The following is a 13,162-nucleotide window of genomic DNA, read 5'->3' on the forward strand; positions in this document are numbered from 1 at the left end:
ATTCTCAGAAGTGCTGAGCAATATACATTGCCGGTGCTCAGCATTTCTTAAAAGTCAGGCAGTACATGTCCAAAAGTTACCATCATGTGCCTGTTGGATGGCCTGTTCAGTAGTGTCAGTTCAGTTTCCAGTCAATAAATGTCCACATCAGAGTACCACCCCACATCTTACATTAATTAGCACCACTGTTGTCAATTTCAGTATAGAGACCAAGCATTAAATAAGTGTGGAAAATAAACTATCCTCTCACACATAAACATGATTCCTCCTGGTTGAGGCTTAGGCCTGCTGGCAGGGCAGTGTGAGGAATGCTTGCCCTGCTCTCTCTGATGTAATCGGTCAATGAATAATTAAAGGACTTCAGTCTCTAGACCTAACAGTACATTTTTTATGATTATTAAATGTGAAATTTTAAATTCCTCTTCATTTATGACTCGGAGCAAACTTCTATTCATTTATTTTATTAGTTTATCTTGCACTCCTTCTGGCTGGCCAGCACAGGCTTCCTAGCTGTTTTTAATTGGACAAAACAAAGAGCATATTTTCTGCTGAAATTGCAACCTGCCAACATATTGGAGGTATACGTAAGAAACATATACATGTTTGTCCCCATTTTTAATCATATATGACTATTCTGTTTTAAAAAATTAAATACAGCCTAGCATTGACCACCTGACTGATATGTATTACAGTATTTTGCTGTTAGGATTACAACATTGTATGATGTGTAGCATGCTTTTCAAGGAGATGAAAGCCAAAACACAACTGGTTTTTCAGCTGTCACATGCTGCTTCAGAAAATTGTGACGTTCCTTTTTGTATTTCGTCTGATTAATTTCCATGCAGTTGTCTGTTCTCAGCTATATTCTAAAAGAGTTGAATAAAATGAAACAATTTGTAATTTATTAGTAAGTAATTATTGAATGCAGGACATTATCTGTATCATATATGTTACAGCTGTAAAACATCCACTGGCTTACCATATGTGGTAATAATGTCCAGTGATGATAAACTGCAGAACCATGTGATAAATTGGCTGACAGTGTAAGCAGCCCAATCTGTCTCAACTAAGATTACTACTACCACTTCCAACCGCACAGCAAATTCAAAGAGATACCACTTAAAAATGTTTTTTTCTTTCCCCAAACATGGATTTCCCCTGTCCTGGCCTAAGATACAGAACACACAGTATTAAGTTTTAGAGCAATGATGAGTTTAAAATCCAATATCTTGAATCATCAAGGATAGTTTACAATGGAACACAGTACTTTTGCTTGCTCATGAGATAGCAGATTGCAAATTGCTACATTATTATATATAGAAAAGCTATTTTAGAGGTTTCAGAAATCTGTTATAAATACATTTTCCTTCTCATAGACTGCTGTTGGATTTATTGTACTAATGGTGTTTCATTTTACAAGCAGAAACATATTAGAATAGTATCAATAAATTGTTTTTAAAACTCTCTAAAATAATTTCTCTTTAAAATCTGTGCTATTAAACAATATGCATGAGAATATATTGTGATATAAGGTTTGATTTTTGGATGACCTATACAATTGATTCGTAAGTACTTCAGCCATCCCAAACTCATTCAGATAAAACTTTTACAAAACACCACACATTCAAGTATACATACACATACGTGTGTTAAATGTGAAATATATAGTATAATACATTGATTAGTTTATTTACCTAAAGCTCCCCAGAAGAGATCAGATGTCTTTGTGTGCTAACTTTTGCATTTCAATCTCCTGGTTAGCTGACAGCAGCCAAAGGTGCAGTGAAGAGAGAGAGGAGATTTTTATGTTTTATTGAAGGGAGTTTCAGAGAGCCACATATCTTACAACGTTTGCATCAATGCTTTGCATCAATGTGTGATGAGGTGTGATGAGATCAAACCAGCATCATGAGGCAAATACTACAAAACAATGTTAAGATGTTGCACCATGATTATTTGGTGGCTGGCTGTGACTCCATTCATTGATAAAAGGGGGTTCCCAGCTCTTAAGAGTTGATTATTAGTGCTCTGAATGTGACAGTTAGTAAAAATACAGTGTGAAATTCTGGCTCCAGTGAAGTGAATGGGAATTTTGCCATTTACTTCAATGGGGCCACAGGATTTCACCCTTTAGTAATCAGACAGAGAATTCAGAATATATTTTAAAGGAAAATGCCTTTGGGCAAATCTAAATGGCCATTCTTGAGTTTGCAGAGAGGTTACGCTTGGTTGTGCCTTACACTAGGGCTGATCTTGTAGTCCTTATGCACATAAGATTCCAATTACATTCAATGGCAGTCTAAGTTGCATAAAAATGACAGGATCAGCCCAGTATGTTAAAAATTCAGGCCAATACTGTCCATATTGACAAAGAAAATGACTTCCATGAAATAGTTTACCTTTCTGCTGAATAGAGCATCTGCTGCAGAGCCAAAAATCATCCATTGCATCGAGCCTGTATTCTTTTGAATAAGTACCACTGATTGAAATGTACAAACACTTTAGCTGTGTGCAACTTTAGTTTATTCTTTAGTTGTAATATGCTTAGCAGAAATACATTACTGTCAGCAGGCAGCCCATGTTAAACTACTTACAATAAAATAAGACTCTTTTCTGAGAAGCGTAAAAGAAAAAGAATTAAAGATTGGTGATTTTTATGAAATAACTTTAGCATTTCTATTTGCCAGAGATTCAGCTTCTTACAATATATGCATGCTTTGATATGATTTGGTTTGCTTTTCTGATTGAAAGGTGATTTCAGTCCTAAGCCAGTATCTTACATTATGATAAGCACAAATTGAAATACTGATAATATTCATGTTAGCAACAATTCTTTTAACAATGTCTACACTTTTACTCATTCAAGCGGGTAATTTTTACAACACCTAAAAAGCAGTAATATTGTAATGACTGTCATTTTAAAAAACTTTTTGGTTTAAACATATAAATATATTTTTAAAATATTATGTCAAAATTACTAAATAATGCAAATGCAACAAGCAAGTTCCACAAAACTGAAAGTCAGGATTTGGAGCCAAGGGTCGTTTAACTAAGCAACCCCTTGATAAGTGAAGAGGCACTGGAATTATTTTACTGGAGGATAGAATGTTTTAAGTTCAGCTGAATAATACTTTTCAGCCTGAAGAAATCCTTTGGCCCTGATTTAGCAAAGCATCTAAGCACTTTCTTAAATCCTAATAAGTCCTATGCTGAATTGGGGCCTTTATAGTTAACGAGGCTATTGAATGTGCACAAAATGTGCCCAAGCAAATTAAAACATCATTAGATTAAATTATATGTTACATACATGCAAAAGAAAGCAACCTGGGGATATATCTCATTCATAAAATAATATATGGTGCCATCCTGCAAGCCTTCATGTTACATTAGTAGCACTTACTCAAGTAAGGCTTTGCAAGATTGAGCCCCTAGTTTTCAATTATTTTTTGTTTTTACATATTTTGCATATTCTCTATCTCAATATGAATTTGCATTATAAATCCAGACTCCATCATGTTACAGTTCTTTTCTAAATCACATTCAGTGCTGGTGTAAGTGGGCATCACAACCTTAATTTGAATAGATTTAGATCCGCATTACGCAGGGCTGAATTTCACTCATAATCTGTTTTCTAGAAAGAAACATTACGAAAAGATTGCCAAGGAAGCCTTAACCCCTTTTCCCTATGTCTAATGTTGGTAGCCTAGAGAGATATTATTCATTACATATGGATTGTTAGGCGGATAGACCGAGTAGTAACATCAGATTGTTCAGATAAAGTAAATGTTAACCAATACATTGTATCAGAGTGATGTATCATGAGAGTGCAAATATAACTATTGTTGAAAAAAGGTAGAACGATAAAACCATATAGTGTGTTACATGATGGTGTCAAGAATCTGGGCCTGCAGCAGAGCCAGTCTCTGGGCAACCTAATGAGTGCAGCTGGCCTGTAGTAGACTGCCTGATTATTGGGAAGAGTCCACAGACCAGCTCTTAAGCCCAGCGATTTGGCGGCTGCTCAGAGCATTTGCCCATCGCTATGATAGCACGTGCCTCAGACCCAATCCTGCTCCTGCCTTGCCTCCAGGTAACCTGGTTCTGACATTTGGCACCAATTTCTGACTTTGGCTTTGGCCTTTGGCTCTGGCATCTGGCCTCAGCCTATGGTTCTGACCCTGGCTATTGACTCCTGCTCTAACCAGTAGGCCTAACTCCTGCTTCAAGCACTATGCACAACTGCCTACATCCCATTCACTGATAGATGGAATGGTTAGGTCCTGTCATGGCCTGCAATATAGTTGATTCCTAACTGTCAAATGTACAATGTACAGTGGAAACATACATTTATAAAAGCATACAATAGCAACAAGTTAGCTCATTTAGAACAATAGATACAGAAGGCAAAAAAAAAAGGAGTACTTGTGGCACCTTAGAGACTAACAAATTTATTTGATGTTAACTTTCGTGAGCTAAAGCTCACTTCATCGGATGCATGCAAGTACTCCTTTTCTTTTTGCGGATACAGACTAACACGGCTCCTACTCTGAAAGAAGGCAAAAAGTAACCAATGTAAAACAAGAAAAATAGTGAATCTTAGAAGCTGACATTTCTAGGGGCTGTTATGAGGAATACCCAAAGATTACGTACTTTAAAGTTTAGCCGTCAGCAGAGAAAGTGTCTAAAGTTTGGAAACACATGGCAGATTCACTTTCCAGAGGCCCTTCAGAAATGGGGGTATGAAAGTATTTAAGAATTTAAACGCAAACTCTAGGTGAGGAAAGAATGCTTTCTTTTGTTTAAAGTTCCCCATGTTCAACTCCATGAAGCTAAAAGTTTGTTCATATTTGTGTGGTTTATTTATCAATTGTAGGCCTATCCCATAGCCCTATTAGAGGCAAAGGGAAGGGAGGCATCTAAATGCTGTTCAAGGTACATGGGGCCTGATTCTTTGCTCCAGCCAAGCTGTGCTTGGTGCAGGACTAGCGAGGGAGGGTAAACATGACTTGAAGGCACTTTTATGTTCCCCTTATTCAGTGTTCCATTTTGCTACATACCAGTCACTATTGCTAGGGGCACTACAAGTAATTGCCGCTCAAACGTGTTGCATCTTCAACAGTTAATTTCCCTTCTAATTAGGAAATAAAATATAGGACTTCTCCACCCTGCCCATACCAAATTTTGTCAAACTAACACCTACACTATAGTCTCTCTTCTATAAGTTCCTCCCCAGCTTCTTTATTCAGATGGAAATTCTGTTTCCTCAGTTTGGACAATGGACGGTCCATTGGGATTTCCTGACTCATCTCCTGTAAAGCAAAATTCTAGTTCAGGTCTCAGAAGTTTCATAAAATGTCTGTCTTCCAGGACTTTTGTAACTCTTGGAGCCAGGAAGGCTGGCTTCCCAGCATTCCCTGACAGGGAAGCTGACCCATGCCAATAGTCATATTGAACTTTTCAGTGCTATACAGTCTGCTTGTCTACAGCCATTATTGTCTGGCATGTATGTCTCTCATCTAGAAGGTCAACTGACTTGAGAGCAAGGGGACCTTCCATTATGAAAGAAACTTATTCTAATAACCTGGAAAACAAAAATCTAACACTTACTGTAAAGCAGTGGTATTCAAACTGTGAGTCGAGACCCAGTACTGGGTCATGGAATGTAAGGCACTGGGTCACAGTGGCTCTGGTCAGCACTGCCGACCGGGCCATTGAAAGTCTCGGTGGTGGTGCTGCCTGACTAAGGCAGGCAAGTCCCTACCTTTTCTGACACCGTGCTGTGCCCCGGAAGCAGCCAGCAGCAGGTCCGGCTCCTAGGCCCAGGGGGCCGTAGGGCTCCATGCGCTGTCTCCACCCCAAGCACCAGCTCCACACTCCCATTGGCCGGTTCCTGGCCAATGGGAGCTGGTGGGGGGCAGTGCCTATGGGTGAGAGCCACACGGAGCTGCTTGCGTGCCTCCGCCTAGGAGCCGGACCTGCTGCTGGCCCGTTCCGCAGCGCAGCACGGCCGCAGTGCCAGGAGAGACAGGAAGCCTGCCTTAGAACCCCCACTGTGTCGCTGACCGGGAGCCACCCAAGGTAAGCCTGCCCCCGAACCCTGTGCCCCAATCCCCTGCCCCAGCCCTGAGCCCCCCCCAAACCTGGACCCCCTTCCTGCACCCAAACCTGTCATCCCTGGCCCCACCCCAGAGCCTGCACTCCCAGTCAAGAGCCCTGACCTCATCCCGCACCGCAACCCTCTGCCCCAGCCCTGAGCCCCTCCCACACTCTAAACCCCTCATTCCCAGCTCCGTTGAGTCAGGGGCATCAACAATTTTCTTCAACTGGGTTGCCAGAAAAAAAGTTTGAAAACCACTGCTATAAAGTAAATTAACTTCCAGCACTTATTCTAGCTCTTTCTGACTATTGAGTTGATAGGGTTGATTGATTTTTTCCTCCCTTGATCAATATAATGCTAAATAATAACACTTAGTCCTTTTATAGGACTTTTTTATCTATAGATCTCAAAGTACTTTGCAAAGGTGGGTAAGTATGATTATCCCCATTTAACAGATGTGAGTGCCTGCTGCTCCCACTGACTTAATTAGGAGCGTAGAAGCTCAGACCTCTTAAAATCAGGCCATACAGTAAGCAACTTTCCAGAGTCACACAGCAAGTGAGTGGCAGACTATGGAATAGGATCTAAAGCTTCTGATTCTTAGGGCTTGTTTACACTTACAGTGCTGCAGCTGTGCCACTGTAGCACGGTAGTGACAGTGCTACCTATGCCGATGGGAGAGTTTCTGCAGTTAGCATAGGTACTCAGCCTTCCTGAGAGGCAGTAGCTATGTCAACAGGAGAAGCCCTCATGCTGACATAGCACTGTCTATACTTGGAGCTAGGTTGGTATAACTGCGTCACTTAGGGGGGTGGATTTTCCACTCCCCTGAGTAACGCAGTTATACTGACATTCGTTTGTAGTGTGGACCACGGCTTAGTGCTGTCTCAGCATCGTGCTACAACTTTCAGCATGGTTTAATTTCAGTTTATGAAAAATAATAACCTCCCCCTAAACTTTCACTCCAAAGTTTTGAGCATTAATATTTGGTGCAAGGAAAGTGACAAAATAAGAAACCTCTCTGGTTTGTCATTCTGTGGAGAGCTGCTTCCATTTTAAAAAACATCAAAGACAACATAAGTACTCAACAAAAGGCAGCGCTCATTGTCACTACTCTGTGGCCAAGAGTATAACAGCAATCTAATTCTCTGAACACAGAGCCAGTACAAAAATAGTCCTGCAGCTCAAATGAGTTTAACTTTGTTTAACTGAGCTTAACTTTGTCAGCTTGGTGCAGAAACCTCAGGCATATGGAAAGGATGCATAGCATTCCCGGGGAACAGGCACTATCCTCTTGACTGAGCTTACATCAGTTGTGTTTCTTCTTTTCCCCACACATACTGGTGTGATTTCTCCATTGTATAATTGAAGATGTTAAGACGTCCTGCTGAAGATGCTTTCACAGACTGTATAAAGGATGCATTCTTTTGTTTACTTGCAGCTCCTAGCAGGGTCCTGGTGCACTAGAATCTTGGGAAATGCATGATGTTGGTTCTTCTCCATGATCGAAGAACTAAACACTCTCCTCTTCTTTTGTGACACTATAATCTGTTAGCAAAGTAACACTGATTTCTGAGCCATTTGTGCTGCCTGTGGCTGACAAAGCTCTGGTAGGTGTGTTGCTGGGAGGCCGTGTAGGAAGCCTTGCCTTGCAACACAAGATTTGCTTTTTAAAATGTTGCCGGAAACTTTTACTCAGCCAATAAAGAGCAAAGGGGTTGACACAGGAATTGCTGAAGGCCAAAGCCCGGGAGAAAATAGTGACTATAAGATGAAAGGCAGAGGCATCTACAGAAGAGTGGTAGGTGAAAGATCGGTACAAATAGAGAATGTGGTTAGGCAGCCAGCAGAGGGCAAACAAACCAACTAGCACCAGCACTGTTTTTGCCACTCTCTTTCGGGATTCAATCTAGGAAAAAATAATTGCATATCTAGTATTAATAATACATATTTATGTATTATGCTACTCCCTGGAGGGCTCTGAGACCCTTAATAAAAATCAGTCTACATACGATAAGTTTTGAAAGGCAGCATGGAAACAAAGCAGAAACTAAAGCATTTTCATTTTCACCCACACATTTTTGTGGCTTTGGACAGGGTGTTTTCACTTGGGAGCATCTGACTATGAAACTCCCTCTCCCACCCTTTGGTCTGATAGAACCCACTGAGGCCTCATCTAGACAAGGATTTAAGGATGTGATGTTAACACGTTAGCTAATGCATTCTAATGCAGGCCCGTCCCTCAGTGTTCAGAATTTAGTGAAAGGTGCCATAGCTCCTAAATGCAGTGTGGCCCTAATTCAGCAAAGCATAATCCATCGCTATTCAGCAAAGCATTTAAGCACATACTTAAAATTAAATCAATAGTATTTAAGCACATGCTTAAATGCCTTGCTGAATCAGGGCTATTGCTGCCTGCATATACAGGCTGCACTTTACCTAGGCTTGTTACTTGTCTGTTGTGTATACTGTATATGTAAAACGTTCGCACTCAAATTAAATTAAGATTTCAGCCAGTATGCTTAGACTTCTATAAGCTGGGCACCCTAGTTTGTGATCCTTCCTTACCTGTTTACGGGCATGACCATGTTCTTCAGCTGGCATGTTGAATGTACTTTTGTACAATGTTTTGGCAATAAGAAAATAATAGACAGAAATGACAGCTAGCGGTATAATATAGAACACCAAAAAGCAAACTAGAGAGTGAGCTTCTTGCAGTATCTTCTCAGATACAGGATAAGGGGCACATGCTTCAAAAGATACATTTTTTTCAGGATTGCTGAATGAATATAAATCCGAAAATACAGCTTCTGGGATTGCTAATATCATGGAGACAATCCAAACACAGCCAGCTTTACAGCAGGTCTTCAGAACTGCATCTGATGTTTGCAGTTCCAAGGGCTTAACAATAGCTCTGTACCTAGAAACACAACCAACATCATAGTGTTAGAAAAAATGCAGTAACATCAGTCTTGAGCACCAATAATTTAAATTTGTGGGGACAACTTCATGCCTGATATATCTCCACTGAGGTTGACATAATTGTCTTGGGAATTTAAAGGGGTGAATTTGGTCCGTTTTAGTTTTTAAAATGCTAGATATATACATAATTATGCATTTGTTCTTCTGTGTTTTGAAGTGATGCTAGTCTCTCCATAAGGAAGGCAGAAGCTCAAGGATGAACTTTAAGCATGTACTTATATCCTATTGACTTTAATTGTCTTGAAACTTTCCTCTCCCAGAATGATCATACAGTATCTCCAAAATAGACTGGTCTGCAAACTCCAAATTCAGTTTGCTTTGTAAATTATGCTGAGGAGAGGTGCCATCTAGTGTTTGGAGGGGTTTTGTGTGAAAGTTAATATTTGGGGGGACTGGGGGTGGAGTTGTATATTCTGTATTATGGGTGCACAAGGGGAGGTAAATGAGGAATTTACAAAGATATGTAATATGAAGACCTTGTATGGAGTTGCATATGCCCTACATTAAAGGTAAGCATGAAAAGGTTTAAAGTTTTGTTGAGGTAGACATAGCAACAAAAGGCAGAGGAAGGCACCTGAAGGGAAGATGAAGTGCTCCTTCCAGTCTAGTTCAGCCTAGGAGAAGGACCAAGAAGTTCTCAGACTTGGAATGAGGGGAGAACTGGAAACTGACCATTTTGCTACTCCAGATGGGCTAGTCTGCTCGCAAGGGGCTTTTTAAGTTCAGGGATGTTTATTTTCCTGCCATTTTCAAGCCATTCCTTGGTTGCTGCTGGTTTGTTCATGTTTTTGGACCAGGCAAAAGAAAACTTTGGCACTGATTCCTTATGCAAAACAATCTGTGCAGAAGTGCATAGAACTTAAAATGATAGGATATAGTGTAATATCTGGTTTCAGAGTAGCAGCCGTGTTAGTCTGTATTCGCAAAAAGAAAAGGAGTACTTGTGGCACCTTAGAGACTAACAAATTTATTTGAACATAAGCTTTCGTGAGCTACAGCTCACTTCATCGGATGCATTCAGTGGAAAATCAGTGTAATATCTGTTTCCCACTGTGTTCCTGTGATCACACGCCAGGTCACACTCATACAGGACAGTTTACACATGTATACAGAGCAAGATTTAAAATAATATATAGACACTTATAAACTGACCTGCTATTGATTCCTGGCTGTACTGCTGTAACAAGTAGGCTGAGCCAAATGTGGGGGGGAATGTGTGGACTTGGGTAAACGTGTGGGGACAGGAGAATGTGGAGAGGGGACATAGAGAGGAAGGCAAGAGACCAGGGAGGGAGGGACTGGGCATAGGGAACTGGGGAGCGGATGGAACCACTCCCTGCTCTCAGAATGGATGAGCCCTGGGTTAGGCAGATTGGGGAGATCCATGGAAGAGGGCAGGAGACGGCCATGAAAGAGAATACAGTGAAACAGGGCACAGATCAGTATGCAGGGAAGGCAGAGCCTTCAGTGGAGTTGTACCAATTTACACCAAGTGAGGATCTGACCCTCTGTTTCTCCTCTGGGCAAAGTTAGACACACTACTGCAGACTAGAACATTAGTAATAACCTTTTACTGACCCCAGGCCCTCATAGCCAATCAGAACACAGTAGCTCATGGTGTTATAATTAACGCATGTTCTGAACTTTCAGAGTAATTTTAACCGTATAATTACTGGATTAAAATATTGTTCAAGGCAATTATACGATGGCAACCAGTAAGAATTGAATTCAGAAGCAATTGCCCATTGTCCTAATACCGACTTGGAGTGATTTTTTTTTCATTCTATATACCTGACCTAGTTGCTATTAACTAGTTTTTCTAGTTACTGGTATTTGAAAACATTTTCCTTCCTTTAACCTTGAGAGTTCATTTTGACTGTTTGTAGTCTTTGATAATTCATACTCATTACACTTCTGCCTTCTATTTGTTGTTATTCAGCCATAAATGAAGCAGATTGTAAATGCTTCTTGGTGAAAATGGATTATTCTGAATCACTTGTGAAGTCCGTCAGATGGAAACACTTATGTGCTCTAATAATAATGTATTCAGATTAGTCTGAGTTTAATTTGAGGTCCTATGAAGTAAAATGTCACTGAAAAAGCTGCAGTAACTAGAAGTACAATAGCAATTAAAATATTGAAATAGTGCTATCTTGCATCTCAATCATAGTGAGCACTTGCCATGCTTAAAATTATTATTGTATTGCAATAGCCTTCACATTTTAAAGAGTCTTAAAAGTAATTTGAACTAACAATTTTGTTTATATTTTACCTCTAAGTGGCAGTCAATTTAGTTAGAGTTTTAAGGCCTGATCCAAAGCCCGTTGAAGTGAATGGAAGGATTCCCATTGTCCTTAGTCATTTTCACATGAGGATGTGTTGTTCATCCTCATTGACTACTTCTGTACACCACTAGGTAGCACCAATATACAAACTATCTTTTCCCTGCTGTAAGCCTTTTATCTTTCTTGATTCAGTAGAGGGAAAAATGTCTTTCTTACATCACTTAAAACTAATAAAAGGTCAGATTTATTTTTTAAAATTATTTTAAAATTCACTTCATTAAAAAGAATTCTTTTACACTTTCAGAGAATATTAATCTCTTAACTTAAACAAATTGGAGTTAATTTTTACTGATTACTGGAAAAAATCATCTAGCTTTTAATGAGAACATTTAACATCATATTTATTTATCCAAGGACTAAGTTTTACAAATTAATGCAAACTGATAGCTTCTTCCATTTTTATTCATTTCTGTCTTAATGCACAAGTACTTCCTGACAAACCAAATTGCTACAGACCTACCTGTCAGCACTGAGAACAGTTAAAGTGAACACTGATACTCCAACTGAAGTTAGCTGGATAAAAGATAACAGCTTGCAGCCAATTCTTCCAAAGAGCCACGTATCCACAATATAGCGTGTTGCATCTACTGGCACACAGGTTAACAAAAGAAGCAGGTCTCCAAAAGCCAAGCTGGTTATGAAAATGTTTGGAACCGTCTGCATTGATTTAATCTTGAAAAAGACTTTGATGAGTATAGCATTTCCGAGGACACCCACTGAAATGATTACAGCATATGTAACATAAATTGTGCACAGTATTTCTAATCCTGGAAAGGAGTCTTCAGTCCATCCTTGATCTACAATATCGTTGTCAGTGATAGATCTCAGTTGTTCTGTAATATTGACCGATGCGTGTGAAGTCTGATTAGCTGAATGCCAGTGTGCTAGAGACATCTCTTTAATTGTGTCTTCTATCCAGGCTGAGTTGAAATTGATGAGAAATGTTTAATTCTCAACCTGTAGCATGTCGGCAAGAAAGACCATTTAAAAGGTATAGAATTATGTTTGAAATTAAGATTCCTTAGTGCGTTAACTAATTTCTTTCACCACTTGAAAGTCCCAAAATATGATTGTGATAATGCACCCAGATCCAGTACTGAACTGTGTGGGAGGTGGAGAATTCTTTGATTGGCTTTTCAGCCACTGAAGGTGGGGAGGGAGGAGGAAAAGAGAGGAAAAGGGGTTCTTAAAGGTATGTTCTGCAGTCATTTTTTTTTCTCATTGAGGTACTTGTGAATAGATGCTTTTTTATTATTATTAAAACAGCTATTTTTGCATATTACCTAGTAAATATTCCTTAAGGCTTTGTTAAAATATTTCACAAAAGAAATGTACCCTGTACTACTTATATAGGAAACCTTTCCAGTTTTCAAAAGATTATAGGTAAGTGTAAAGTCTTCTAATCAACATAGTGCTCCGCAGCATGTGTTAATATTGGATAAAAATATATTGAAACACAGATAACGAACATCTGTAGGAAAAGATACAGAGTTATGAAGCTGTGTTGATTTTTACTATTGTTTAGATCAGTGCCCTACAGAAATGTGGACAAATTCAGGTATAGCACAGTAATCCAGTGGGCTGCCAAGAGACAATTTAGGGCAGCAAACTATGGCTCCGTTGCTGCTAATGCTTATACACGTGCTTAATTTTACTGACCTGAGCAATCGCATTGACTTCATTAGAATGACTCATGGTTAAAGTTAAGCAGATATATAAGGGGTTGTAGAATTGAGGC

General features: G+C 39.6%; 1 protein-coding gene and 2 long non-coding RNA genes across 3 annotated transcripts in view; 1 reads left to right on the plus strand and 2 right to left on the minus strand.

Moving 5' to 3' along the window:
- Positions 1 to 13,162, plus strand: part of LOC122461609 — a 46,224-nt gene that overhangs the window by 4,103 nt on the left and 28,959 nt on the right. The window lies entirely within an intron of this gene.
- Positions 600 to 6,094, minus strand: LOC122461610. The gene is made up of 2 exons (XR_006283618.1): positions 1,695 to 6,094; positions 600 to 866 (listed from the first exon to the last, which is right to left on the minus strand). It is a non-coding gene; the product is annotated as an uncharacterized LOC122461610 (long non-coding RNA).
- BRS3 (bombesin receptor subtype 3) lies at positions 6,289 to 12,657 on the minus strand. Its single transcript, XM_007068659.4, has 3 exons — positions 11,885 to 12,657; positions 8,666 to 9,017; positions 6,289 to 8,006 (listed from the first exon to the last, which is right to left on the minus strand). The coding sequence occupies exons 1-3, from the start codon at positions 12,316 to 12,318 to the stop codon at positions 7,611 to 7,613; spliced, it is 1,182 nt and encodes a 393-aa protein (XP_007068721.1). The 5' UTR covers positions 12,319 to 12,657; the 3' UTR covers positions 6,289 to 7,610.

Source organism: Chelonia mydas, chromosome 9 (genome assembly GCF_015237465.2).
Source record: "Chelonia mydas isolate rCheMyd1 chromosome 9, rCheMyd1.pri.v2, whole genome shotgun sequence".
Lineage (NCBI taxonomy): Eukaryota > Metazoa > Chordata > Testudines > Cheloniidae > Chelonia > Chelonia mydas.